Below are 26,692 nucleotides of genomic sequence, written 5' to 3' on the forward strand. Positions count from 1 at the left end.
CATGGTGGTTAGTGTTCCATTGAGACTGCTGTATGAGTCCCAAGGATTTGCCGTCAGTATAGAGACGGACAGTGGATGCATGTACCAAGGATTGCTTAAGGAGATAGACGACTGTATGAATGCAGAGCTTGTGGATGTATCTGTATTGTCAAAAGAAGGCCTGGAGAGAAAGAAGGAGGTTTTTATCAGGGGATCTGCAATTGTGCTGTTTGCACTGCCACCAGCATTGAAGTTTGCACCGTTCTTGAACAAAACAAAGTAAAGTGAAGACAGGTCTCGGATGGATTTATTAGATGCGATGCTTTCCGTTGATGGAGTGGTGCAATGGATAAGGCTTCACGCTACCCTTCTCAGTGAACACAAAGAGCAATGTTGCCACCACAAGAAGAATAACAACCATTATGAGGATGGAGAGGAATCTTCGTTTGTTGATGATGGGTATTTCCTTTGGGGTGAACTGAAAGTTGACGGGCAGCTCTTCAGCAACTCCACTTTGGTAGAAGATCCTACTGCGGAAGCTGTTGTTGCAGAGGAACTTTTCGTGATCGCGCACATACTCAGCACGTAGCGGTGTGTCAGAGTCGTACTTGAGCAGGAAGAAGCTGATTTCGTTGATATGCTCGTTGTTGATAGGATCCTGGAAGTTTTTGATTCTGATCTGCCTTCCTTCCGTGGATATGACCATTTCAAAGACATACTTGCAAAGCTGCCTGGCATCATAGCAATAGTATGGTGCTTTTGCATCGTTTGCTGTGCCTTTGCACTGTACCCTTGCAAGATAATAATCGTGCTTTCTTGAGTGTGCATCCTTCATCATGTCTGAAAACGGCCTCTGTGTGAATGGATCGACTCCGTTAGCATCAAGAAGATAGCGGGAGCCGTGCTCCTTCTCTAGAATATGCAACATTTGGTTTATGTCTCTGCAGCAATAAATTTATTCTCCTAAACACGGTTTCAAATGCATGTATATGAAACATTATGATGCAATGCCATCGCATTCACAAGTGCATGAAATATCTTACACAGGCACACATCATTCTCAGCCATAACATACAAACACAGTAAGAGCACCACTTTAATTAACCAAAAACTCTTCAACATCTCCAACAGTTGCATCTTGATACTGCTGATATTCAGAAAGCAAATCATTCATGTTTGACTCAGCCTCAGAAAACTCCATCTCATCCATACCCTCGCCAGTATACCAATGCAGAAATGCCTTTCTTCTGAACATCACCGTAAACTGATCAGAGATCCTCTTAAATAGTTCCTGAATTGATGTGGTGTTTCCAACGAACGTTGCCGACATCTCAAGCCCAGTGGGTGCAATGTCACACACTGCAGTCTTCACATTGCTTGGGATCCATTCGACAAACAGCGAGCTGTTCTTCGACTGCACCATCGACATCTGCTCATCCACATCCTTCATTGAAATCTTGCCACGGAACACTGCTGCAACCGTCAGGTACCTTCCTTTCCTGGGATCGCATGCAGTCATCATGTTCTTTGAATCAAACATTTGCTGTGTAAGCTCAGACACAGAGTACGTCCTGAACTTCTGTGTTCCGACTGCAATCAGTGGTGCAAATCCCACCACAAAAAAGTGCAGCCTAGGAAACGGTATCATGTTCACAGCCAGCTTCCTCAGATCCGCATTCAGCTGCCCAGGAAATCTGAGGCACGTGGTGACTCCGCTCATCACCAGCGACACAAGATGGTTCAGATCCCCGTATCCAGGATTGCTCAGCTTCAATGTCCTGAAACATATGTCATACAGTGCCTCGTTATCAATGCAGAACGTCTCGTCTGCATTCTCAACAAGCTGGTGTATAGAAAGCGTTGCATTGTACGGCTCAACCACCGTATCGCTCACCTTGGGCGACGGAACCACCGAAAACGTGCATACCATCCTGTCTGGAAAGTCCTCTCTGATCTTCGACAGCAACAGCGTTCCCATCCCTGCTCCTGTTCCTCCTCCAAGCGAATGTGTTATCTGGAATCCCTGCAAGCAATCGCTCGATTCCGCCTCCTTTCTTACCACATCCATCACCGAGTCTATCAGCTCTGCGCCCTCGGTGTAGTGTCCCTTTGCCCAGTTGTTTCCTGCTCCGCTCTGTCCAAAGACAAAGTTGTCCGGCCTGAACAGATCCCCAAACGGCCCCTGCCTCACTGCATCCATCGTCCCTGGCTCAAGATCAATCAGAACCGCACGCGGAACATACTTCTTCGACGACGCCTCGTTGTAGTACACATTAATCCTCTCCAGTTGGTTTTCAGATTCGCCAACATATCTGCCTGTCTGGTCTATTCCGTGCTCTCCGCTAATCGTTTCCCAGAACTTGCATCCAACCTGATTTCCACACTGCCCTGTCTGTAAGTGGATGATTTCTCTCATTTGAAGGGCAAATTTTTTGGCCTGAATATAACATGTCCTCGCTAGCCAGGTTGCAGGCATTTCCACCAGGTACCCATCTTGTATCATCGAGCATATCACAAATGCCTTGCTTCTAAACACTGCCGTTCGCCAGCCCATGGGCGAGCTCCTAGTAATAGTCTCTGAAAAGAACGATATTGTTTACCAGAGGATATTCAACAACGCAAGCGACGAGGAGTACTGCAGATTGGTGATCATTGTGTATGGATCGATCGATGCACTGGTGGAGAAGATGTCATCGTCCACAGCAAGCTACTTTGGATGCTTGGATACCTATGGCGATGCGAAGGTCAGCGCATATGTGATGCCGTCTGGATATAAGCTGCTATTTATGCATTCCAGGAGTGATGCAAAGCAGTTTCTTGATAGTATGCATAGAGTGTTTGCAGGTGTTCTTTTGAGATCTGTACGGCCAGATGAGATTGCAGACGACCCTGATCTTGACAAGAATGTGGATGAGTTATATGGCTCGTGCTTTGTATAATTTAGTGTAGTAAATGTGTTGATATGCAGCCTGATGTGGATTTGTTTGAATATTGTGCTGGGATGCTGAATGATGCTGGGTTCGTGCCTGCATAATTCCTGCCTGCAGATGCCCAGCAATGAAGCTGAGATTTAATGGAGCAAGCGTTGCAAGGCTCAACAATAGCGAACTAGCAGTAAGCAAAGAAGCAATCGAGGGCAGTAGGATAGAAACGATTGGAGATGTGCTGAGGTATTTGTGTAGCACCGATGCAGATGCAAGAAGCAGCTTCTTTGATCGCCATGGCGAACTGGTGCATGGAACAATCTGCATTATCAACAAGATGGATTGGGAAATCATGCAAAGAGAAAAAACACCAGCCGTGCATGGAGACGAGATTGTGCTTATCTCCACGATTCATGGCGGCTGAATGCCCATGACCATAAACGTGTGAAGCAAAGCGATTATTAAATTACTGGCCGGAATCCCTGAACGGCACCATGGGCAACGAGTTCTGTTGCAATGTGCAAGGCTGTGGAAAGACATTTACAAGAGCTGCAAAGCTCAACGATCATCTGAACACACACACAAACGAGCGACCTTATAGATGCGACATGTGCGAGAAGGCATACATGAGGAACAGCCATCTGACAATCCACAAGAAAAGCCATTTTCCTCCAGAATTCAAATGTTCGAAGTGCGGATACAAATGCCATACTGATGACAGGCTTTGCAAGCACAAAAGAACTTGTGTGCACTATAAATGCAGCACATGCAAAAAGACATACAGTAAGTATGCATGGTTTGAATCACATGTAAACAGTCATCACATAAAGGTGTTTAATCATGAAAAGAAAGTTTATGCGTGTCAACACTGCAAGTTTGAGTTCAGTAAGAAGAGCAATCTTTCCACTCATGTACGATCGGTTCATCAGCTCAAAAGACCATTTTCGTGTCCTTGTGGAAAGCAGTATGCTCACAATATGTCTCTAGATAGGCACAAGATGAAATGCCTAACTGTACAAGATTCATCTGGATCTTCACAGCAGCAATCATATGACCAGAATTTTACATCAGTCACATATGCAGTGCCCGAAGCTCGTTCTTATAGAATCCAGCAATAAACCTTATTTCGCTTGTGTCATCCTTGATCTTTTTCAACAGCCCTTTGTAATAATTCACGTCCTCCATCCACAACGGGTATATCCTGGTCATCAGCTTTTCCAATGACTTTTTACCTTTCCATTTATTGATAATATCGCTACTTTTGATTCCCCCTACCCTTAGAACATTCAGCAAACCTTCCAAAACCTGGTAGTTGTCTTCGTTTCCAATATGCACACATAGTCTCAAAAACATCGATACATTCAATTCTATTCCAGATGCTAGTATCTTCTCTATAAGAAACATCTTAGAGTCAAGCCTTGCACTCTCAATCGATATGATGCTCTCAAAAACCATCTCCTCTGTGTATTTTGCGCTCCGTAGCACATTCATAGCATCAGTAGTCACCTTGTCCACATTGCATCTCTTCAACTGTTTTATCAGCTCAACAAACACCATGTTTGACAGTTCATATCCTCTTTCTACCATTCTCGGAAGAATATCAAGATACCCAATCGGATCAACAAAAAACATGTCGTTGATCCTGCCGGCATCATCTGTATCAAGATCATCCACATCCACCAGCCTTAGACACTCCTTTCCTACTGCATCAAGCTTTCCTCTTCTGCACAGAATATCCATCAGTTTCGTATTAACCGTCTTTGTCACATCCTCCTTTCTTAGCTGCTTCAGCACAGTCTCAACTATTCTATCGCTTCCAGAGTCAAGATGCTTGTGCACATCAATCCAAATGCCAAGAGCTAATGCACATCTCAATCCAACATATTGCTTAAATTCCTTATCAGAGTGCACAAGCGCATTTACAGTATCTTCCATCCTAGGCCTCCACCCACTCTCCTCGCCCACAAACATCGTTTCAATGCGCACCTCATCCTTCTTATTGACTACTGGCTGCTCAACTGCATCGCCAACCTTCACATATCCATTCACGCACTCTCTGGCCATCGAAATCCTATTGCATAGTGCACTACAAATTAAGTCAATTGCTCTATCTCTGTATTCCTCAACAATCGCATTTATCTCCTCGATTCGTGCCTTCATAGCAACAAAATACACCACCATGCATCCTTCACTCTCCTCAACATGCCTCTTTGCAATTTTATTAATCCACGGAAATATTCTAAGCTCTCTTTTGCTGCATGCCAGAACACGCACAATAAACTCAACAACATTCAGAAACCGTCTTCCACATCGATTTGCATCATACACAACAGAAACCACCTTATCCATGACATCGTCATTGCCCACCAATGCAGCAGTAACCATTGATGCTCTTTCAATCCCTTTTCCAGACGCCATCCTCATGCTCACTTCGTTGCAGACCATTCCCACTCGCCCATTCATATCACTATACGAAATCGTCTCCACATCGACTTCATCATTATACACATTGCTTTCTTTTTTCCTCTTCGCACTTTCATATCCATTGCTGCAATCATTTGTATCTTTGCCATCTATCTTACCACACACACTCCCTGCCAACTCAGTGTTCTCCTTCTCTTCATCATCTCCATCACACATCTCTGCATGAATGCATTCTTCCGCTGCTTCATCCGTGCTTGCACTGTTATCCATCAAGTCTATGCCCCTTGCCTCTTGTAATCTATCTTTCATGTTGCGTATCTGTTTATCAGGTATCCCAATAATCCTCAACGAATCAACAGCTGGCATCAGCAAGCATGCATCTTCGCCAAATACCGCCAAGACGTGTTCAAAATGCTTCACAAACACGCTCAAATGATCCTCCACATACATTCTCTTGTACTGCACACTCATCTTGTCAAACCACTTGTCAAAATCAACTGCAATCCGGAAGTACCGGTCCTTCGTAACAAGATACTCTACAAACAGCTCCTTATATCCAGAACTCACAATCGCCTTGACTGCTGAGTCTCTCTTCCGACTCGATGGAACCAGCGCATTGTTGAACTCCTGCACCAGGTTCAAAAATACATTCAGATACATCCCAAGTGCATCACAGAAATATGCATTTGGAAGACGCAAAATCTGCCCAAACGTCGGATGCACACAACTCTTAGCCATGCATCTAAATCCGAGCCTTTTCCTCACATATCTAACGAAGCTTTGGTTGTCGATGCATTCCTCAGTGCCATCGCTTTTACATATCTCGTCAATATACTGCTGCATGCACCTTTTGCTTATGCTTTTCCTATTCAGAAATTCAAATCCACCAAGTACACTATTGCATATGCACTGATCATTCTGGCTCTCTGTGCATGTGCATTCCACATCTTCTCTTGCCACTCCTCTTTCTGCACCTGCCAATCTTAGTTCGCCCGTTGCTCTGTCAACATCAACACTGCATCTCCAATCTGCCTGCCTTTCTCTCAACATCAAAAACTGCTTCTCAGCACATTCCTGCAATCGCTGCAACTCGTCTCCAAACACAACCCTGCAGTCATGATACACCATCACAAGCAGCAGATCAACCACATTCTTGTGTGACATAAACTCGCATTCCCTGCCTTTCATTGCATGACAGACCATCCTGCACACCTTCTCACTCCTGCATCTCTCCATTCCAACCTTGATTGCATCACTGGCCGATCTTGTTCTCAAAAACTCCACCCCGTCTTCATGCATTACATTATCAAAAAACCCGTTGCAAGCAAGCACTGTGCAATCAATCTCAAGCCTGCATGCAATGCCAACCAGCATCCCTCGTTGAACAAGCCCATTACCCATTATGTAAACAAATGCTTCATTCTTGCCAGGTATGCGCATGACTGCATCAACAACTCGATCGTTTGAGTAGTCAAGAACATCAAGTATCTCAGCACACCTTCCTATCAGCCTTGCAAAGCACGGCTCAAAAGTGTCTAGCAATAGTCCGTTAAGCTGTGTATATCCCAAAAACACATATGGCTCAAATCCACGGACACTGTCAATAAAGTCAGCCTCAATCCCATTCTTGAATGCATATTCTCCAATAATCATGCTCAGACATTCCTCGTTGCATATCTGCTTGACAAGCCCAAACTCAAGATGGAAGGCGAGTCTTCTGATGCACTGGAACACAGCGGCCTTGCCATACATATCTGCTGTATCGTATCTACTTCTCAATATTCTGATTGCATCAGCCTTGCACAATCTCTCGTCGTACCCATAGATTGCAGCAAAGCACTTGATGTTATCCAGGCTGCATTTTTGCATAAACTCCTTGGCTTTCTGGTTGCACAGCATGTTATTTGCATGCATAGACGCCATTTCATACAGCATTTTGTCCTTGACCGTCAGAGACACAGACCCAATGTATTCTGCATATGTACAGTATTCTTCCTCGTATTTGACGGTGCGCAAGTCATTTAAGCGTACAAAGTCAATAGGCATGATGGGGACAGCTGTTTTTTGAATGAAATCGCATTTTATTTGGAGCACTTAATGCAAGCACACGAGCAAGCATTTATGAGATGCAGCATATACTGAGCGATGCACTTAAGCCTACACTCCAGCAATCTGCAATGCAGGCGCTGTACACTAGTAGGCATAGATGCATTTGTGTATGTGCATTGTGCAGCGCTTCCCCTTTTAGTGTTGCCAGTCTGATTGATTCATAAAAATATATAAGCAACCCTGTGGTAGGAATCGATGGTAATAGTGACGATGAAGTCAAGCGATGGAAAGTATGTATGCACAAAGGAGTTTGAGAAGAGCAGCACGGTGTTTGATGTAAAGAAGTACATTCTGTCGCAGATGCTAGGCATGCATATGTGTGGAGGAAGGGGAATTGCCAAGATCTTGTTTGGTGGCAGAGAGGCAGACGATTCTGTGGCAATATGCACCCTGGATCCGGATGCACTGGTTGTGGAGTATGAGTTGCTAGTTGGCATACGCCATGATGCAAGCAGCATCCATTCTGCAGCCAATGAAAGTAAGGACAAGATGCAATTTGTGGACGATGTGCCAACCAGCGACATGTCGATCCTGGTTGCTGTGTCTATTGAGCAGACGCGCAAGAAGATGCTGGTTGATCCTGAGGACCTGGTGATGTTCAATGGAAAAATGTATCTTGTGAAGGATAGGCGCAAGGTGCTGACCCTGAAGAATGTTATTGATTGTGTGCGCAGAATTGAGTTTTCGAAGGAGGATGCCACGAAGCTCCTTATTTTCTTTGTGCTGCTGAGCACAGGTAACGGGGCGATTGTGTTTATTCTGGGATGCGTGTTTGGACTGGAGATTGTGAGCAGAAGATTGTGCTCTGGCTTCAAGGAAGCCTTCAAGACGATGGATCATGGAGGAAGGACGTTCTATATGTTCTTTGTGAGCATGTTTGTAATTGATCATGCATTGCTGTAGAGTGCTGGAATGGAATGTAAAGTTGATTAAAGAGTTTTTTTGAATACGAAATGGCTGTCTTGCTAATCCTTGCCGATGGACAGCAGTGATGTTTTGGCAAAGTATTTCTGTGGAGACAGCCGAGGCTATTTCTACAGAGAGAAGACGTTTGAGGGGACTGATGAGGAGTATCTTGAGGCGAAGAGACGATCGGCGACTGTGTTTGTGTCGAATGTGTGTGCGTTAGTGCGCGAGGAGAGAATATGGGAGTTGTTTTTGCTGTGTGGACGGGTCCGCAGAGTGATAATGGGGCTGAACAGGAACACACTGCGCTTTTGCGGGTTTTGCTTTGTCGAGTTCTATGCCAGGGAGTCTGCAGATGCAGCAGTAAGGTATTTGAACGGGTTCAGGCTTGAGCAAAGCCCACTGTCGATCGACAAGGACTATGGATTTGTGGATGGCAGGCAGTACGGAAGGGGAATGTTTGGAGGGCGAGTTAAGCAAGACAAACTATATGTAGAAGACATGCACCACAGGGACGTGAAGAGAGGCAAGTACATAAGGCGGCAGAGATGATTAATGCAATGTGCTTGGGAGGGTTGCGAGAATGTGTAGCAGAGAAGCCGTGATTGGCTGATTTCTGTTTGCTTAGATGCATCGAACTGCAGAATGATTTATTGATTTTATGCAGATGGAGATACCTTTGCGCCGTTTAAATAGCTGATGAGTTCGTCATTGAGCTTTGAGTATGCTTCTGAGGCATCATCAACAGAGGCAAAGTCTACGAATGCCAAATTCTTCACACGAATAAATCTAATGCATTGAAATCCTTTGAGTCCATGCAATATTGCATCCAAATCCTCCTTTGAAGTGGAACTTGGGATGCTCGTGATAAGCAGCGTGCTTGTTGCTATCCTGGCCATTCTTCTGCCTATGCACATGTCAGAGCGTGCTGCACACACCGAAATCATCGTTCCAAGAAAAACCATTTTGTCTAAACATCCAATAACTGCTTCAGTGACATCTTGATCCAGAAGCACAAATGCTTGGCCAAGGAGGCTTGGCTTGTTGCTCATCTTCACTTTCAAAGCTTTAAAGTGGCCAGAAACAAGCAAATGCAACCTCCTCTTTACTTCGGTGATAGGCAACTTTTTGTTCAAGTTCTTGATATACAATGTTCTCATGGATTCCCCATGCATCACTCAAGGGTAGAACTAACACTCAACAGCTGGTCCATCCGGTGCGCTTCATGCTTCCATAAAATCTGAGTTGTGTTGATATACATACATACACAAAATAAAAAGATGCTGTTTATTCGCTATCCGAGTCATCAAACCTCACCTTCTTGTTGCTCTTGTTCTGCCCATCCAGCCAATGCTTCTTGCTGTTAGACTTCGATCCCCAGGAGTCGTTGCTTCTCCTGTTCTTACCATAGTCGCTCTTCGGCCCACGAGGCCCATTTGCCGGCTTGTGATACAGGTTGCAATCGTCAAACATCAGTTTGCTCTTGTTCAGTACTCTCTCATAATCCTCCTTGTTGCCAAAATCAATAAATCCAAATCCCTTCAGCCTGTTGTTCTCAACATCATACGGAAACGACACTCCAACAACGTGGCCCATGCTCTCAAAGTACTCCTTCAGCTTCTTCCTGTCGCTCTCAAACGGTATGTTCGACACATATATGCTGTACTTCTGCTTCGACGTAGACTTCGGCTGTGCCATGTTCACCACCACCTCTCTTCCAAGAAGAACCGTTCCGTCAAGCTTCAGCGCCTTCTTCACTTCCTCCTCGTTACTAAACTCAATATATCCAAACCCCTTGTTCCTCTTGTGATCGTTGGTCATCGGGATGCCTACTCGCACCACATTCCCTATCTTCTCCATCTCCGTCTTCAGATCATACTCCGTCAGGTCATAGCTAATGCCCTTTATAAACACAGTAAGCGACGGATTATCCTCCTTCTTGCTTGTTTCTTCTCCACTTCCGCTCTCAGTATCATGAGTACTTCCTGTGCTGTCGTCACTTCCACTCTCTTCCTCAACACTGTTAGACCCTGACTCATCCTCAACACTCTCATCGCACGACGTCGCCTCGCTTCCAGAATCGCTTTGCTTCATTTTGTTCTTTTCATTTGCGCTTTTGCTTGTTTTCTTCGTTATTTTTGTCATAAAATTTTTGGGGTTACCGTTAACGAAAATATCTATCTTCGACTCCTTGTATGAAAAAGGTGCTTTCATCGGATCTGCACTGCATCCACACAATTGCAAATCCATCTATTGTCTACGGCATCCTGAGAGAGTCAAACCGTGCAATCACCACATACAACCAGCTTATGAGGCACTATGAGGATGGCCACAGAGACATTGCAGTTGTGTTCGTAACACCAAGAGACGATGTGCTTTTCATACATATTCCATTGTTCTGCAAGCACTTTGGGATCAGGCTGTACGCGCTTCCTGACGATGCAAAAGATGTTTTAAAATCCATATATGGCATGAAGCATGTCAACATTATAGGACTGTACAAAGATGACGTGTCGCACAGGCAACTCAAAGCACTTGACTTGGATACGCATACGCATCAGACAATTGAGTGATATGAGATTGCATGTACAAATGCTTGTGGTAAATTAGCAAGTTCAAAGTGTGCAACAAATGTAAATATTGCAGTACATATGGCTGTGTAGTATGAATGAGGATTGCAACATGATATGTGTGCAATGCAAACAATATGGATGTGAATGCGTTTCTGTTCAATCACAACTTTATATTACATTGATTGAACAGCTGAGGTACAAGACAGGATGAAAATTTTTCCCCTTGCAGGATGAAGAATGTTCTTATACATAAGGGAAGAACGTACAAGACACGTAGCAACATAAGGATGAAGGTTCGAACACCATCTGGAAAGCTGATCAACAGAAGAGTCAAGAAGAATGCAAAGAAGCACAAGTGCCACGAATGCAATGCAGAGCTGAGCAGCATTGCAAGGCTGAGGCCTGCAGAGTTTTCTCGGCAGAAGGTTTCTGCAAGACGAGTCAACAGGGCATATGGGGCCACGATATGCGGAAGATGTGTTGAAGACAAGATCATCGGTGCATTCCTTGCAGATGAGGAGAGGATTGTCAAGGAGAAGATTGGCATGGTAGCCGGCAACTAATAAATTGCGCCTTCGGTTTTTACATGTTGTTTTTGTAGTTTATGATCCCTTGATGTGGAAAGGCAATGTGAGCGAACGAAGAATATCGAAGAGGCTGAAGCTTGCCAAGAGAACAAGGGAGCGGTATGTAAGAAGCGATGTTCCCTGTGGATTTGAATGCTGTGGAGCAGCTGTAGCAAAGAAAATGCGGGCACCGGTGTTTGTCATACCTGATGCATATGTTGCGAGCAGATACTGGGCTTTATTGCAGAGCGATTGTGTGGAGGCAATCATATGCCAATCTGTGCTTGAAGAGCTGAGTGTCGATGACAGGAAGAGATTGAAGGCGCTTGTGAGGGAAAAGCAGTATATTTTGTTTTATGACGAGTTTTGCAAAGAAACGAACGGGCAGGGACTTGCGGGAGTATTGGAGTATTACAGAAAGCATGCAGGGGAATGCAGATGTGTTATTTTGTGCAAGGATAACGTTGCAGAGTATGGGAAGTACGTGAGTGAGGATATTTCTGATATGCTGATGAATAGCGAGGATGAGGATGATGCGGAGTATGAGGAGTATAGAACAAACCTGGATGTTTTGTATGGTGCTGGAGAAGTATACCGAGGAGTAATTGAGACGAGTATGTACAATTGCTACAGCGGAGTAGTGAATGATGGAAAAGTGCGAATTAATGTGATTGGAAAGAAAAGCATGAACAGAGCACTGCATGGAGACGAGGTGTATGTAGAGGTGGTAGAGAAGTGTGAAGATGATGCGATACTTATTGATGATCGGGAAGTGCAAATGCAAGGGGTGAATAATGAATGTGGAGCCGATGGTAAGATTGGAAGTGTAGGCATGCCAGCGAATGTTTTAGACACGAATGGAAACTTATTTGGAAAGGTTGTAGGGATATACAAGAGGAAGACCAGGACAGTGATTGGGAGTGTACCAAATGATGATTATTACAAGATTGGATCTCGGCATGTGCTTGTGCTTCCGATTGATAAACGAATGCCAGCAATACGGGTTATAGCCCTGGATGTGCAGAAGCTGAGGGGAAAGAGGCTTTGTGTAGAGATTGATGCCTGGAAAAGCACAAGCAAGTATCCAAGTGGACGTTATTACAGATGCTTGGGAAATGTGGGAGAGAAGGATGTTGAGATAGAGTCTGTGCTTCTTGCGAACGGAATAACTTATTACGCAAAGAGTTGGGATGGTGCCGATGCGGGTCTACATGCATTTGATGAGTGCGAAAGCATGAGACGGATCAACGAAGAGGTGTCGATGGGATTGAGAGAAGATTTCCGGAATTTTCTTGTGTTGAGCATTGACCCGCCTGGATGCACAGATATTGATGATGCACTTCATTCTCGCTGCCTTGCAAATGGAAACATGGAGGTGGGAGTGCATATTGCAGATGTGACGTTCTATGTTGGCAAAGGAAGTGGCCTTAATGACGCTGCAAAGGATAGATGTACGAGTGTATATCTGCCAGAGATGAGAATTGACATGCTTCCGGCGGTTCTTAGCACAAACCTGTGCAGTCTGGTTGAGGGGAAGGAGCGAGCCGTGTTTTCTGTGGTCTGGGAGGTTTCTATGTCTGGAGAGATCATTAGCACACGGTTTTGCAGGTCTGTAATAAAATCAAGAAGGGCGATGAGCTATGAGGAGGCCAACGGTGTAATGAATGAGCAGGGCGTGGAAAGGTGCGAAGTCCGAGAAAGCCTGAGGAGGCTGAACGGGATAAGCAAGATATTGAGAAAGAAGAGGTTTGAGAAGGGATCGTTGGATGTGAGCACGAAGGATGTGATGTTTAGGGATGGAAAGATTGAGTTTAAGCAGAGCTATGAAACGAATATTCTTGTTGAGGAGCTGATGATATTTGCAAACATATCGGCAGCAATGTTTATGTATCATTACTATCCGGAAGCATCTCTGCTAAGAAGGCACCCGCCTCCAAATACAGTTCCTCTAGGCTTTGAGGTTGACACATCGTCTGTAAAAGCACTGAATGAGTCGATACTACGGCTAGATGGGAAGCAAAGCGAGATTGCAAAGCGAGTGCTGATCCGATCGATGAATCAAGCAGTGTATTTTTTGTCGGGAGATGTCACGAGCTTCCATCACTATGGATTAGGGGCGGACATGTATACGCACTTCACGTCTCCAATACGAAGGTACGCTGATATTGTTGTTCATAGGATTCTTGGCCATATTCTCAGCACATCTGGGCAGAGCGAGGAGAGCATCAGTGGGCTTGGACGAGTAGCATTTACGCCTATAGCAAGGCATGGCGAAGAAGGAACCGAAGAGGTGTTTGCTGATGAGAGGACCTGCAAGAATATGAACCGAAGGCATCGTTCGGCACAGAAGGCGTCCTGGGAATGCGAGAAGCTAGCAATATATATGGCTGTTAGACATGCTGAGCCGACTGTCGACGGATATATCACGGGGATCAGGTCGAACGGTGTGATTGTTTATGTTCCTGACTACAACATAGAGGAGGCCGTGGCCTGCAGCACGCAGCTCTGCATGTTTGAAGCAGTGCGGGTCCGTGTGGTACGGGATGACCAGATGTTCTTTGTCCACAGGAGGTTTTTGCTAAAGCTGGTTAATTAGCACTGAGTGTTTTGGTGGTAAGCTGATGCAACGCATACCTGAGAATGGATAGAAACATGGGTAAAATAACATAATTCAATAAACGATATCAATTCACAGATTGCCTGGTGCAATAAGTTTCCAAGGAGAGCTTATTGGAGATGGAACGGCCTTCGAGGATTTTTCAGATCTATGTTGTGTGTTTTCATAAGATGGGTGATTAGACACCTCTTGTATATGTATCTTGCATTGCAGAATGCACATACAAATCCATTTGTGTCTTCTGTAAAAGGCATTGAATGGTTGCTGTGCAATATGCGATTGGATTCAGGCTTGGCATAGTATGTCTTGGCACATGCTTTCTCCTGAGCTTGCTGTCTGAGATGGTGATTTGGCGTGCCTGAGGAGATTTTGTTGCATGGTTTGTATGCAGAGTGTATTGCATCTACAAAGTGCACGAACAGAGACGCATCGTTCAGCACGTTGTGATTGGCCAACGCCTTCGCCTTTGTGCTGTCCCTGATAGACATGCAAGTGTATGCCTTGGCAGGTTTTTGATTATTTTGCCAGCATGCCAAATATAGAAGTGTGTAATTGTTTGATCTATTGCAACGCGGATACTCGGTAGGATATTAAGCTTGTATGCACGAATAAGCCAAGCCGATGGGCAAATTAATTGAGCTCTATGGTAATTATGAATGAAGGATGATGCATATATAAATATTTTTTTGAGCAAACGCATGCAAGCAGTTGTGGAGGAGCTTCTTTTGTCTGGAGAAGGCATTACGCAGAAGCACGGCGAGATATACGAACTTCTTGGACTGGATGTGGTATATGACAAGGGAAGACTGAAAATATACAGCACCAACAAAGCAAAGATTGTTTCGATGGGGACGGGGATACATGTCAGGGCATGCTACAAGTCGATGAGCCGGCTTGCAACAAGGGGATTTGTGAATCTTGACGGGCACGGCATGCCGTTGGAGATACTCGACATGATGGGAAACAAGATTGTGGTTACGTTTGTTGGGAAGGAGAATGCGAACCGGATTGCGATTGTTACAAGCGGGGGGGATGCACCTGGCATGAACTCAGCAATTAAAAGCATAATACGGACTGGAATTAAGTGGGGGGCAACGGTGTATGGAGTGTATAATGGGTATGATGGGCTGATAAACGACAACATAAAGAAGCTGAACTGGGACACGGAGACGTACTACAGCAGCCAGGGAGGGACTGTTCTCCTGTCTGCAAGGTCTGACAGGTTTCTGGAGGCGAAAGGAAGAAAGCAAGCGGTACTGAACATGGCAAAGAAGAGAATCAACTGCATGGTTATACTGGGGGGAGATGGGTCGCTGAAGGGCGCGTTGGAGTTGAGGGACGAGTTTAGGGAGCATCTCCGAGAACTCTTGCGAGAGGGGAAGATATCGAGTGAGGAGAAAAGAAAGATACGAATGAACAAGTCGAGGATGGAAGGCAAGGCAGATGTTGAGCAGACGACTGATGGAAGCGGGGTGATGTATTCCGACTTTTATGGAAAGCCAGAGTGCTACAAGGCGAATCCGACGGTGTACCACGACCTAAACTCGTCTGAGGAGGTTGATGATGGAGAGATGAAGAGAGACGGGGATATCCGATGCGATGAGGAGGAGATTGAAAGATATGTGTATGGGCTGAAGGTGGTGGGTGTTCCAGCATCTATTGACAATGATATATATGGGACCGAGGTTTCGCTGGGGGAGGATTCTGCAATACACAGAGTGGTCGAGGCGATTGATCACCTGATGTCGACGATGAAGTCGCACTCTCGTGCGTTTGTGATTGAGGTGATGGGAAGGAAGTGCGGATGGATAGCTCTTATGTCTGCCCTGGGGTGTGCGGCTGATTATGTGCTGCTGCCTGAGGCGCCTGGCGATTGGAGGAGGGAGATGATGGATGCGATTGCGGTTGGAAAGAAGCACGGGAAGCCTGAGATATTTGTCATTGTTTCTGAGGGAGCGGTTGAGGCCGATGGCACGCCAATACGTGCCTGCTCTGTGGTTGAGGAAATAGATAAGGTCGGGATTGAGGTCAGGTCACTGAAGTTGGGGCATATACAGCGAGGAGGCCCGCCGTCGTTTCAAGACAGGGTGTATGGAACTTTGTTTGGAATCAAGGCGGTTGAGACAATAATGGAGCCGGTTGATGAGCCATTGATGGTAAGAGTGTTCAATGATGAAGTAGATACAATTTGCCTGAGGGAGGTAGTGCTGAGGAACGAAATGACAGCGGTATTTGAAAGGGAGATGAAGTTTCCGGATGTGTTTAGGAGTCGGAATGAGTTTTTTAAGCTTGCATATGTGTACTTCAGGAAGGCGCTGATGACAAGAGTGCTGTATGAGAGCGGATGCAACGCAAGGATTGGGTCTGTGGGGATCCTGCAGGTTGGTGGCCGATCCAGTGGGATGAATGCAGTGTTGAATGCAATAGTGCAGTACTCATTGCGGATAGGAGTGGAGCCATACTACATTCCGAATGGATTCGAAGGGCTTGCCAAGGGCCAGATTGTGAAAGCAAAGCTTTATGAGTTTTCCAGCGATGTGAACAACGGCGGGTCTGCGATTGGAGTGGGGAACGGCGGAGAGATTGATGCTGATGAGCTGCAGAAGAGGATAGACGAGAGTGGGCTGAAGTCGTTGATTGTGATAGGAGGCTCTAAGGCTCTTTCGATGATTAGTAAGATAACAAGAATTAATGTTGTTCTTGTGCCAGCAACTGCACACAACAATGTGCCAGGAACAGGCGTGAGCATTGGATCTGACACTGCATTGAACACCATTTTGAAGATGTCTGATATGTCGAAGCTGAATTCGTTTTCGTGCAAGAACAGTGTGTTTGTGATTGAGATTGGGGGAGAAGAGTGCGGATACCTATCACTAATGGGAGGAATAGCGGCTGGTGCGTTTGAGGTGTTTATTCCTGAGAGGAGGTATCTGATAGGGAATCTTTCTGAAGCAGCGCAAAGGTTGCGGATGAGGTTCAAGGAGAGCTCGAGACGAGGAATAGTGATATTCAGGAATGAAAGGACGTTCTGCTCGATCCCCACGGACAGCTTCTGCAAGGTTCTGAAGACGGACAGCAAAGGGCTGTTTGAGACGGGATATTCTATTCTTGGGCCTATACAGCAAGGATCGAATCCATCACCGACAGATAGAATATATGCAGTGATTCTAGGGATTGAGGCGGTTGATCTATGTGTTGCAAACAGTGGGATCGGCGTGGTGGGCATCTGTGGAAGCAGCATTAGGTTTACAAAGATCGGAGATGTTTTGGATGCATTTGATTCTGAGCATGACCGGGAGAAGGATCCGAAGTGGCTCAAGTACTCGAATATATGTAGATCTGTGGAATAAAGCGAATGCAAATTTTATGTGTATTATACGCATTGTACTGCTGTCGATTTTATCTAACACGCTTTGCTCATGAGCGAAGCCAATATAGTCTGCTGTTGGCATGCTCAGTGTATATCAGCACACCTATGTGCAGCTACATGCTTGCGCAGCATTTGTATGCAATCAATAACACATTTTGTAATATACCTGTTTTGTGTTCATGCATAAGAATGTTTTTTTTTCTAGCTTTGAGCAGGATGGAAAGTTCAGCAAGGAAGCTGTTGTTGGGATAGACGAGGCAGGACGAGGCTCTGTAATGGGATACATGGTCTACGGCGCCTTGATAATGCCAAGGGGCTTTTCCGAGGCTGTTGAGTTCAAGGACTCCAAAAAACTATCTTCCTCAACAAGAGCTCGGCTGTTCGAGTGCATAAAGGAGCACAAAGAGTTCGAATACATTTACTATTGCAATCATCCAGACTACATATCAGAGCAAATGCTCAGCGGAGACAAAAACCTAAATGAAATCTCATTTGACTCAATTTTAAAAATACTAGACGAGATCACGAAAAGATGTAAGACTGTTAGCACTGTTTATATAGATGCGCTAGGAGATTGCAAAGAATGTGCAAAGAAGCTTGAAATGCTGTATCCATACAATTTTGTTGTCAAGGAAAAAGCAGATGCAACATTCAAGGTTGTTTCTGGTGCCAGTATTGTTGCAAAGGTGATGAGGGATTCAATGATGCTGGAGTTTGGAAAAGATGTCGGATCTGGATATCCTGCTGATCCAGACACTGTCAAATGGCTCAATAAAAACATCAATAACGTGTTTGGATTTCCAACAGGAGTCAGATACTCATGGGTAACCATCAAGAGAATGCTTGGCGAAAGAAAATCATTGCCTCTCAAGGGCTCTCTGGCTGGATTCTATGCCAATAGCTCATGAATAAACACAATACCAAGCATTCAGTCAATACTCATTTGTAATATCTTGCCTTATTGTAGGCTACCTCAGCAGAAAAATATACCCGTCTTCCAGAATCTCAACACTGCATTCAACTATTTTTGTATCGTCTATCAATTTACACCCGTTCTCGCTGTAAACCCACCATGTGTAGTGTCCTGATGCTGGATTGCATCCAGTATGGCTGATACATCCCACCACTCTGTACTCATGATCCTTTGCAACCTCGCATTCTTGATCTGCCTGCATAATTTGCAGCGCAATCTCCATATCGTTTTCTGCTGTGCTCAATGCACTCCTTGCCCTCTCTGCTGCATATCCACAATTTACTAGATCTGCAACAAGAGCTTGATCTGCATGTGCATTGCTCATATGCTTCTCAAGCACAAGACTCCGGATTCCAATCTTATAATTGATCTTCTTAAGCTCGCCAGAATCATACACATACCTTCCTACCTGAACAGCCATGTACTTTGGAAGCCTTGTAATGCGTTTTTTCCGTCTTTTATCTCCTCCACACTCACATTTCCATGTATCATCATCAAAAAACACATCCACAGCTTTGCTTATGCTATCATTCATGATTGTGCACACGACAGGGATCTTTTCATGAGTCACACACACTTCGCTACATCCACTGCACTCAACTCTCATGCATATCTCAAAGTTCAGCAGCGATGTGATCTGTGGAATCAAATACATGCTCTCGGCCTCTGCAATCTGCTCCAGCAGCAGCACAAGGAACTCATGAGCATCCTGCTGAGTATGCCTCTCAAACACAGGCATGGCTTTCCACACAAGAGTTGCTAGCTCTTCTATCAAAATCCTACTGCCTTTGCCTTCTTTCACAGACTGCCTCATCGTTCCAAAAACACGCATCAGCTGGCAAAATAAGCATTCAAGAGGATTCTTTGCATGGCATACTTCAAAATGCATCTCAGTATCTACATCTTCATGTGAAACAGCATATCCAACAATTTGCAAAGCAGACGAAATATAGCATGTGTTTCCAAAATTGCCTATCCCGACATAAGGCCCATTCACCTCCTCCGCAGGCTCATTGTCACATCCATGCCTGCTTTTCTCACTGCTTTCCATTCCTCCAGAATAATCTATCCTCACACAAACATCATTAATCACATCAGCTGCATCTCGATCCTCAAACCTGATTCTAACCATCCTGTCAAACATGTCATACTCACTCATTACTCTAGAATCGCATAGATAACAAAAAACCTCCACATTCTTCATTCCAAGGCTTTCAACCAGCACAAAGATGTTATGCCCTTCCTTCTCATAATGCATTCTTGCATGCCCTTCTCCTTCAACACCATACTGCTTTCTTCCGCATCCTACATATCCACAGCTAATGCATATCCACAGCCTAGACCTTATGCTACACATCTCACACTCCACCTTACATGCCTCCCCAACATTCAGATCACCTGCATTTACACTACATCCATGAACACACATAATCTCGTCATTCTCTTGTGTTACTCCCTCAAAGTAATTGAGTTCTGCCAATGCCTTCAACTTCTTTACTGCATCAAGCATCTCATCACCATCAATAACCTCACTTCTGACCTCGATTCCTCTTTCGCCTCCAAAATCTCTCGCCTCAAGCACTGCAAAGCATCCAGCCTTGCAAAAGTGGATCTGCTTATGTGCACTACAAAACGAGAGCCCACATCCACACACACATATGCCTTCTGCAATATCTCTATAGCAGTAGCAGCAACACTTCCTGAACCTTGAAAGATTCACCGTAGCATTCATATATGAGAGGGTTAGTGCCTAAACAAATAAACTTCTTGGCTGCTCTCCATCATTACGCCTGTCACTCATGCATATTGCTCAAAATACACACCTGTAAATAATCGTTTTATTCAAACTCTCCTTCCCCTGTGGCCTCCACGCTTCCTAACACGATCTCTTGCTACAGGCGTTACGTCCTCAAACCTGCCAACCTTTAGCCCTGCACGTATCAACGTTCGTATTGCTGTCTGTGCACCAGGCCCAAGCGCCATCGGCTTCACTCCTCCTGCCCCTCGCAGCTTGAAATGCAGTATCTTGATCCCTCGCCCAATAATCTTCGTTGCAACATCCTGTGCCGCAAGCATCGCTGCATACGGCGACCCCTCATCTCGCTGCGCCTTCACCCTCATTCCTCCAGTTATCTTTGCAATCGTTTCAGACCCCGTCATGTCGGTAATATGCACAAACGTATCGTTCCTTGTTGCCTTGATATGTGCAACAGCCGCAAGCTCTGCAACCTCAACCTTCTCAGACATACAAGGGCAATTTTTTTTGTAGTTCAATGTCTCTGTTGCATTACTGGCCTCATCACCACTGCAAGCCCATTCATACAAAAAAATACTCAAACACCTCTGTCTCTGCAGAATCGTTTCCATATGCTCTTACAGTGCATGCATCCTGCTCAATCTTACTCTCAGTCTTCACATTGCATCCAGTACACTCCACAAAAAGCTTGTCATTCTCACTCCACACCCTGCTATTTACAACAGGAACATACACGTGTAGGCACTTGCCGCAAAAAACCATCTTCAGCAATCCGTCTCCGTCACGATGCATTCTATGCCTTATCCTCGACAAAACATACTTCTCCCCGCCAATCCCCATGTAAGCAGGCAAAATACACATCAGATACTTCAAATCCTCATGAATGTTTGCCAAGCTTCTACAAATTATCATTCGCCTAATCCCATCAGAAACAAATATTTTAATCTACTCCATGCTGCTGTATCCTGAACTCGACAAAAAATCATCACTGAGGTTCACATCATCCTCATCCTGCACAGCCATCGCCTGCCCCAGGACAAATGGATGTTCAAGAAGTTCCACTGCACTTGGCCTCGAAAACCTATCAAACGACATGCACTTCCTTACAAAGTCCTTCAGCGCAAAAGACGAACTCTGTCTGAAAAACAGCGGCAGCTTTCCGCGTATAAACATCTTCCACTTCTCCACATCCTTCTTGCCATCATCAAAGTAAAACGGTGTCTGCTTCAGTGACAAAAACCACACAATCGCCCCAAGGCTCCAGATGTCTCCTTTAATCCCATGCACATTCAACTGCGAAATCTCCGGCGGTTTGTAAGGATACGTTCCAAAACTCTTCGAAGGTATCTGTATCTCTGCATTCCTGTCCTCTGGCTTGAATCGTCTTGCAAATCCAAGATCAATGATCTTGTAAATCACGCCATCCTTTGTCTCTTTCCCCATCACATTCGAGATCTTCAGGTCAAGATGTGCTATTCCAAGCTCATGTAGATACTTAAGTCCGCGTAACACCCCTTCGGTAACCTCGCGTATTCTATTCTCATCCCCTCGGATGATCTCCTGAGACACCTTCCGATCCATATGCTCCATAAACAGCCAGATAATCGTCTCCTCCTCTCCCTTTCTATTTACAAATTTCTCCCTGAACGACTTAAACGACTTCACAACATGCTTGTTGTCCAGCATCATCAGAATCTCGTCCTCAGACAGGCCGGGCGAGTCAGGCGCAATGCATCGCTTGATCACAATGTGCGGATTCTTGTATGTATACAGAAACACCGCATTCGCTCGCGTTATCTTCACAGGCATCAGTGGAAGATGCGTCTTGATAGCTGCAAACGCCTTGTTCTGTTCATATCGTGACCTGTGCTCCAGACACTTGTCGACACTTTTGTTTATAAACTCCAAGCATATCTTTTCCATCCTCAAATCCTCCTTGGCTCTGTAAATAAAAAAATATTTTTTATACCAAAAGGTAAAAATAAGAACCATCGTTACCACCGCCACTGTCCTGAAAATCTTCCTAGACAAACTTCGCTGGTACCCTTGCACTAAATACCCTGCATTCCTCACAAAGCTTGCCCAGCTGCTCTTCTTGCAATCACTCATACTCTAAATCTACTTTATTTATTTATGCAAATTTCATTTATATGATTCACTTAAGCTTTCAAACATGCAATTAATCATATATCAACATACTTCTATATATCAATTTGTACACATCATTTAGCCAGCCAGAGAATGCTTGCTCCACATTCTATGCCGCCATCAACCTGTACGCTTGCATTCAGCATCCTCTTTGAATGCTCTCCAGGGTCTCCTTGTTCTTACGCACTGCCATCATTATCACATCAAAAAGCCTCATTGGGTCTATGCTTTCGGACTTTCCTCTTGATACTGCCTGCATCTTGCTCCTTTCCAGATTCTCTTTCCTGCTCCTTTCATTCTGAAACCATATCTGCACTGCCTTAAGCGGGAGCTTGATCATCAGCGCAAGATCTATCTTCGTCATTTTCGATGGATGTGCCGTGATCTTAAACACCTCCTTCAACGCGGTCATCTGGAACATCGTCTTTCTTGTCCTTACCTCCCCCATTTGCTGTGTATCCTCGCCATCCCTCATCAGCTTCAGCAACCCCAGCACTCCACTCATCTCCCTCACATCAAGCTTCCCTTCTTGCATCCCGTCCTGCTGATTTTTCAATAAATCCAAAATTATCTTTAATTTCATAAAATAACATCAGAACCTTAAAAATCTTCTCCATACTAAATCTCAAAAAATAACCACCATTACAAAACCCATATACCCCATCAACAAGGGATATCCAACCACTACTTGCTTGTTGCTGAACGACAAATACTTGCAGAAAACAACAGATGCCGTGTAGCTCGACCACAGTGCTGCCACAAACCCACAGCACATTCGTAGCCCACTCCCCCGCATCAATACACTTGTGATAGAGAACAGAACTATCGGCAGAAACGAATAGCCCAGCACACTGCAGCACTCAAGAAACCCAACCCTCTTCGTGTCCAGCACATTCAGAAGAAAATACATGCTGAATGTTATCAACAACGAAATAAAATAAACATATCCAAAATGAATCCTGTAGTTCATCACAAGCCCAAGGCAATAAAGTCCAACAAACACAATTGGCCCAGAAAGATCTGCATTCTTCACAAACGAAAAGTCAACATCACTCTTCTGCATCACCTTGAAAATGAGTTTACTCTCCTTCTTTATTGTTCCAAAATCAATTCCAAGCTCCTCTAGCAATGGCCTGTCGTTCGGCAGCTGTCCAAGCAATGCAGACTTCAAGTCAAATTTGTTATAATGCTCCTCTTCATCCACATCAAAGCTCATCCCAAGGGCCATCCTAACCATTTGTTTTATTTATACAAACACTCTTACACTTTATCACTACATCTCTACTGGTACACTCATTGCTTTCTCCTCAGCATACTATACTTCTCAAAACATCTTTAATAATCCACCATTATAGCCTCTTAATTAGCAAGAAGCACTCATCATTGAAGTTCGACATCGGCCACTCAAGCTCAAGATCAACATAGCTCTTCCCATCAAACATCACCAGCTTTTCAAACAGCTTGTATGCCGCCCTGAACTCCCCAATCGTCTTTGCCTCCGTGTGTAAAAAGAATGGGAAGCCTATCACCTTGTACATCCCAGTGTAGTATGCTGTCTTGATTGCCTTTCCAGAAAACACCTGCACCACACACATTCCATTCGCAGTAAACTCTTCAAATGCATCAAACGACTTAAGATAAAGCGTATCCCTCACCGTATCCACTACCCTCAGGTCTCTTGTCGAATGCCCTCTTGCAGGCGAAAAACACATAAAGTGCGACACAAGAACACTCTTAATCAGCTCAAGTGACGTGCTACCCGTCTTCATCACAAATATATGCAGATGCGAAATCACATTGTAATCAATCTCCCTATCGCAGAACGTCACATACACAATTTGCTGGTTTTCTCCTAAAATACACCGCACAGAATTCTTTTCCTGTAGGTACCTCATGATCCCCATCTCGGGTACCACATCAGACACCGCATAATCTTCGCCTGTAGTTGCCACATCAGAACTCTCGCATACAGCCTCTTTGCTCAAGAGCATGTCTTTCGACCCCACAAACTTTTGCACTCGCTCCTCAAACGACCTAAGCGCCAGGCCTTTCTCCACAAAAACAGTAAAGCCATGCATCCCACAATGCACATTCACACACACTCGCCTGCAAAAATCCCTCATAAACTCCCTATACACAGAAATATGCTCCCTTCGCACTGCAACAAGAACATCCCCTTGCGGAAGATCCTCCATCCTTGCAGAAATACTCAACGGCGATGCATACTCAGCCTCCCTAAAAACAACAAACTCCTCAATTCCTGTCTTTTCAGCTATCACATTCATGTTCTCCTTAAGACTACCAGACATGCTTACACATGCGCATAGCCTCAAGGATGTCGGTAATGTGTCTTCGCACCATGGAAGATTGTTGAAAATCTTGAGAAAAACTAATCTGCTACGGTCAAAATCAATCTTCTTACTGCATGCATATACAAAATAATTCGCATCCGGATTAATTGCTCCGTCACTCACCAGCCTAGTTTCCATTCTTAGGCTAACTCCCACAGCTTGCTCGCCATCTGCCCTTATCTTCTTTGTCTCGTCGTGCGTTCCCTCTCCATCACAGCCAGTCTGCTTATCTACCATCTCTTCGCCAAATGCTTCTTTACGGGTACATTCAAACAGATATATCTTCTTTCTGGTGTTGTTCAGCCGCCTCTCAATACTGTTATGCAACATCCGAACACTATCATTCTCATTCATCTCAATCTCAAAGTGCTCGCTCAATGGATAGTCATACGACTCGGTGTTGCAAAACCCCATCCCTCGGTAGTTCCTCATGCACTCCATAGTCATATACTTGATCAAACCCTTCCTCTGCTTCCTGCCCAGCACCTCTGCTGTCACTGCAGGAATCTCAACCTCTGCATTCAAAACAGACTCAAGCATGCTCTTCCTCACATACACCAAGTAGTATCCAGAATACTCACGCATCCTCTCCTTATACGGATGCTCGCCTCCAAAGTTCCCCTCCATCACTTCCTCCTTTCTGCTCTTTGTAACAACCCCATCGTTAAACTTCAGCCACTCCCCCCCATGCTTCAGGTACACATAGAAATGCCCTTCCTCAACATCTCCCCTGTGGACAACAACAGAGTACAGCTCATACTGGTTTATATCCATTCCATTGCCATGCTCCGTCTCTGCCTCTTCCACACAACTCACACTCTGCTCATCTACAGTCCCTCTTGGCATATCCACAAACTGCTTCATGTCCAATACATCCGGATACTCAAAATAGTCATTCACCTTGTATCCCTTTCCGCTCTCAAAGTCAACATTGAACCGCTTCAGCAGCACAAAAATCACAGGAGGCAGCTCTCCAAACATCACCCCCTTCTCCGCATCAACAAGCCCGTGCTTCTCACAACTGTACCTGTTGCTTCCCTCCAATCGCTCAGGCTTCACATATCTCTTCAATGACTCAATCAGGCTGGAATCCAGCTTCTTGTTCATAAAGTCCCTGATCTCCACTTGGATGTCCTGAAACTTCTCCCTGATCTTTCTGACACATCCGCACTTTGCATTGATATAGGTTATCTGCTCTCCTTGTATGAGCTTCTCAATAAACTCTTTGCTTCCGCTGTCTTTCTCAAGCAGATCAAAGAAAAACTTCGAAAACTCATGGATGTCCTGATGCACATGCACATCATCAACCCATGCATTATTAACAACAAACTCCGTCGTGTCAACCATCTTACTGCTCTCCTGCATGGCCTTGAACAACCTTTGCAAATGCAACACTCGTCCGCTTGGATTCAGTGCATACACGTCATTTCTAAACTTCCTTATTCCAAACAGCGTCTGGATCAACGAGTTGATGTAGCATGTTGCCCCAAGGTTCTTCAGTCCAACATACCCTGTCGAGTCCTTCGAATCATATTCCCCACTCACTACATCCACCCTCACTCTGATCTCATACTCATCACAGCCTTCAACATACACTCCTGTGTCTGCATTGAACATAGAAAACTGATACTGGCCATCGTATCTTCGCCCATTGACACTAATCCAAAACACCACAAGCATCTCGTGATACGACCCTCCCATATACTCCAATGCAAGATATATCTTGCTGTTCCTATTCGACAAAACCATCTTCCACTCATGTCCACATGCAGAAAACTGCTTAGACTCTATCTTCGACCCATTCGACGGTTTCCTTACTATCCAGTTTGTGTCCATCTGGGGCTCCTCTCAAAAACATTTAACACATATCTACGCCCTCCATCCACAACATCAGTAAACAATCAATCACATCAATCACAGGTATGCAAGGAAGCCTCAACAATTGCATGCAGTCAACAAAACGCCTTTACTTCCTTTATCAAGACTCCTCTCGCAA

General features: G+C 44.9%; 24 protein-coding genes across 24 annotated transcripts; 11 read left to right on the plus strand and 13 right to left on the minus strand.

Annotated features, from left to right (window-relative positions):
- Position 1: 1 nt before the first annotated feature.
- Positions 2–262, plus strand: HK407_03g05260 (uncharacterized protein; the record flags this gene model as incomplete). Its single annotated transcript, XM_060420519.1, has 1 exon — positions 2–262. The coding sequence occupies one exon, from the start codon at positions 2–4 to the stop codon at positions 260–262; it is 261 nt and encodes an 86-aa protein (XP_060277233.1).
- Positions 263–289: 27 nt separating this feature from the next.
- Positions 290–907, minus strand: HK407_03g05270 (uncharacterized protein; the record flags this gene model as incomplete). The annotated part of the gene is made up of 1 exon (XM_060420520.1): positions 290–907. The coding sequence occupies one exon, from the start codon at positions 905–907 to the stop codon at positions 290–292; it is 618 nt and encodes a 205-aa protein (XP_060277234.1).
- A 168-nt stretch (positions 908–1,075) lies between these two features.
- Positions 1,076–2,395, minus strand: HK407_03g05280 (beta-tubulin; the record flags this gene model as incomplete). The annotated part of the gene is made up of 1 exon (XM_060420521.1): positions 1,076–2,395. The coding sequence occupies one exon, from the start codon at positions 2,393–2,395 to the stop codon at positions 1,076–1,078; it is 1,320 nt and encodes a 439-aa protein (XP_060277235.1).
- A 136-nt stretch (positions 2,396–2,531) lies between these two features.
- Positions 2,532–2,918, plus strand: HK407_03g05290 (uncharacterized protein; the record flags this gene model as incomplete). The annotated part of the gene is made up of 1 exon (XM_060420522.1): positions 2,532–2,918. The coding sequence occupies one exon, from the start codon at positions 2,532–2,534 to the stop codon at positions 2,916–2,918; it is 387 nt and encodes a 128-aa protein (XP_060277236.1).
- A 118-nt stretch (positions 2,919–3,036) lies between these two features.
- Positions 3,037–3,327, plus strand: HK407_03g05300 (uncharacterized protein; the record flags this gene model as incomplete). Its single annotated transcript, XM_060420523.1, has 1 exon — positions 3,037–3,327. The coding sequence occupies one exon, from the start codon at positions 3,037–3,039 to the stop codon at positions 3,325–3,327; it is 291 nt and encodes a 96-aa protein (XP_060277237.1).
- Positions 3,328–3,397: 70 nt separating this feature from the next.
- On the plus strand, positions 3,398–4,021 carry HK407_03g05310 (uncharacterized protein; the record flags this gene model as incomplete). Its single annotated transcript, XM_060420524.1, has 1 exon — positions 3,398–4,021. One exon carries the CDS (start codon positions 3,398–3,400, stop codon positions 4,019–4,021), a length of 624 nt encoding a protein of 207 aa, XP_060277238.1.
- HK407_03g05320 (uncharacterized protein) lies at positions 3,975–7,373 on the minus strand (the record flags this gene model as incomplete). The annotated part of the gene is made up of 1 exon (XM_060420525.1): positions 3,975–7,373. The coding sequence occupies one exon, from the start codon at positions 7,371–7,373 to the stop codon at positions 3,975–3,977; it is 3,399 nt and encodes a 1,132-aa protein (XP_060277239.1).
- Positions 7,374–7,631: 258 nt separating this feature from the next.
- On the plus strand, positions 7,632–8,339 carry HK407_03g05330 (uncharacterized protein; the record flags this gene model as incomplete). The annotated part of the gene is made up of 1 exon (XM_060420526.1): positions 7,632–8,339. The coding sequence occupies one exon, from the start codon at positions 7,632–7,634 to the stop codon at positions 8,337–8,339; it is 708 nt and encodes a 235-aa protein (XP_060277240.1).
- Positions 8,340–8,414: 75 nt separating this feature from the next.
- Positions 8,415–8,894, plus strand: HK407_03g05340 (uncharacterized protein; the record flags this gene model as incomplete). The annotated part of the gene is made up of 1 exon (XM_060420527.1): positions 8,415–8,894. One exon carries the CDS (start codon positions 8,415–8,417, stop codon positions 8,892–8,894), a length of 480 nt encoding a protein of 159 aa, XP_060277241.1.
- A 107-nt stretch (positions 8,895–9,001) lies between these two features.
- HK407_03g05350 (uncharacterized protein) lies at positions 9,002–9,517 on the minus strand (the record flags this gene model as incomplete). Its single annotated transcript, XM_060420528.1, has 1 exon — positions 9,002–9,517. The coding sequence occupies one exon, from the start codon at positions 9,515–9,517 to the stop codon at positions 9,002–9,004; it is 516 nt and encodes a 171-aa protein (XP_060277242.1).
- A 112-nt stretch (positions 9,518–9,629) lies between these two features.
- Positions 9,630–10,487, minus strand: HK407_03g05360 (uncharacterized protein; the record flags this gene model as incomplete). Its single annotated transcript, XM_060420529.1, has 1 exon — positions 9,630–10,487. One exon carries the CDS (start codon positions 10,485–10,487, stop codon positions 9,630–9,632), a length of 858 nt encoding a protein of 285 aa, XP_060277243.1.
- Positions 10,488–10,537: 50 nt separating this feature from the next.
- On the plus strand, positions 10,538–10,915 carry HK407_03g05370 (uncharacterized protein; the record flags this gene model as incomplete). Its single annotated transcript, XM_060420530.1, has 1 exon — positions 10,538–10,915. The coding sequence occupies one exon, from the start codon at positions 10,538–10,540 to the stop codon at positions 10,913–10,915; it is 378 nt and encodes a 125-aa protein (XP_060277244.1).
- A 230-nt stretch (positions 10,916–11,145) lies between these two features.
- HK407_03g05380 (ribosomal protein L34) lies at positions 11,146–11,478 on the plus strand (the record flags this gene model as incomplete). Its single annotated transcript, XM_060420531.1, has 1 exon — positions 11,146–11,478. The coding sequence occupies one exon, from the start codon at positions 11,146–11,148 to the stop codon at positions 11,476–11,478; it is 333 nt and encodes a 110-aa protein (XP_060277245.1).
- A 52-nt stretch (positions 11,479–11,530) lies between these two features.
- On the plus strand, positions 11,531–14,077 carry HK407_03g05390 (ribonuclease; the record flags this gene model as incomplete). Its single annotated transcript, XM_060420532.1, has 1 exon — positions 11,531–14,077. The coding sequence occupies one exon, from the start codon at positions 11,531–11,533 to the stop codon at positions 14,075–14,077; it is 2,547 nt and encodes an 848-aa protein (XP_060277246.1).
- Positions 14,078–14,208: 131 nt separating this feature from the next.
- HK407_03g05400 (uncharacterized protein) lies at positions 14,209–14,586 on the minus strand (the record flags this gene model as incomplete). The annotated part of the gene is made up of 1 exon (XM_060420533.1): positions 14,209–14,586. The coding sequence occupies one exon, from the start codon at positions 14,584–14,586 to the stop codon at positions 14,209–14,211; it is 378 nt and encodes a 125-aa protein (XP_060277247.1).
- Positions 14,587–14,754: 168 nt separating this feature from the next.
- Positions 14,755–17,448, plus strand: HK407_03g05410 (ATP-dependent6-phosphofructo kinase; the record flags this gene model as incomplete). The annotated part of the gene is made up of 1 exon (XM_060420534.1): positions 14,755–17,448. One exon carries the CDS (start codon positions 14,755–14,757, stop codon positions 17,446–17,448), a length of 2,694 nt encoding a protein of 897 aa, XP_060277248.1.
- A 199-nt stretch (positions 17,449–17,647) lies between these two features.
- On the plus strand, positions 17,648–18,376 carry HK407_03g05420 (ribonuclease; the record flags this gene model as incomplete). The annotated part of the gene is made up of 1 exon (XM_060420535.1): positions 17,648–18,376. One exon carries the CDS (start codon positions 17,648–17,650, stop codon positions 18,374–18,376), a length of 729 nt encoding a protein of 242 aa, XP_060277249.1.
- A 60-nt stretch (positions 18,377–18,436) lies between these two features.
- HK407_03g05430 (ubiquitin carboxyl-terminal hydrolase) lies at positions 18,437–20,173 on the minus strand (the record flags this gene model as incomplete). Its single annotated transcript, XM_060420536.1, has 1 exon — positions 18,437–20,173. One exon carries the CDS (start codon positions 20,171–20,173, stop codon positions 18,437–18,439), a length of 1,737 nt encoding a protein of 578 aa, XP_060277250.1.
- Positions 20,174–20,283: 110 nt separating this feature from the next.
- Positions 20,284–20,688, minus strand: HK407_03g05440 (ribosomal protein; the record flags this gene model as incomplete). Its single annotated transcript, XM_060420537.1, has 1 exon — positions 20,284–20,688. The coding sequence occupies one exon, from the start codon at positions 20,686–20,688 to the stop codon at positions 20,284–20,286; it is 405 nt and encodes a 134-aa protein (XP_060277251.1).
- Positions 20,689–20,758: 70 nt separating this feature from the next.
- Positions 20,759–21,109, minus strand: HK407_03g05450 (uncharacterized protein; the record flags this gene model as incomplete). The annotated part of the gene is made up of 1 exon (XM_060420538.1): positions 20,759–21,109. The coding sequence occupies one exon, from the start codon at positions 21,107–21,109 to the stop codon at positions 20,759–20,761; it is 351 nt and encodes a 116-aa protein (XP_060277252.1).
- Positions 21,110–21,142: 33 nt separating this feature from the next.
- HK407_03g05460 (protein kinase) lies at positions 21,143–22,306 on the minus strand (the record flags this gene model as incomplete). The annotated part of the gene is made up of 1 exon (XM_060420539.1): positions 21,143–22,306. One exon carries the CDS (start codon positions 22,304–22,306, stop codon positions 21,143–21,145), a length of 1,164 nt encoding a protein of 387 aa, XP_060277253.1.
- A 178-nt stretch (positions 22,307–22,484) lies between these two features.
- Positions 22,485–22,928, minus strand: HK407_03g05470 (uncharacterized protein; the record flags this gene model as incomplete). The annotated part of the gene is made up of 1 exon (XM_060420540.1): positions 22,485–22,928. One exon carries the CDS (start codon positions 22,926–22,928, stop codon positions 22,485–22,487), a length of 444 nt encoding a protein of 147 aa, XP_060277254.1.
- Positions 22,929–22,970: 42 nt separating this feature from the next.
- HK407_03g05480 (uncharacterized protein) lies at positions 22,971–23,561 on the minus strand (the record flags this gene model as incomplete). Its single annotated transcript, XM_060420541.1, has 1 exon — positions 22,971–23,561. The coding sequence occupies one exon, from the start codon at positions 23,559–23,561 to the stop codon at positions 22,971–22,973; it is 591 nt and encodes a 196-aa protein (XP_060277255.1).
- A 133-nt stretch (positions 23,562–23,694) lies between these two features.
- HK407_03g05490 (ubiquitin carboxyl-terminal hydrolase) lies at positions 23,695–26,532 on the minus strand (the record flags this gene model as incomplete). The annotated part of the gene is made up of 1 exon (XM_060420542.1): positions 23,695–26,532. The coding sequence occupies one exon, from the start codon at positions 26,530–26,532 to the stop codon at positions 23,695–23,697; it is 2,838 nt and encodes a 945-aa protein (XP_060277256.1).
- Positions 26,533–26,692: the final 160 nt, after the last annotated feature.

This window comes from Ordospora pajunii (assembly GCF_021821965.1).
Source record: "Ordospora pajunii strain FI-F-10 chromosome Unknown Cg_03, whole genome shotgun sequence".
Classification (NCBI taxonomy): Eukaryota; Fungi; Microsporidia; family Ordosporidae; genus Ordospora; species Ordospora pajunii.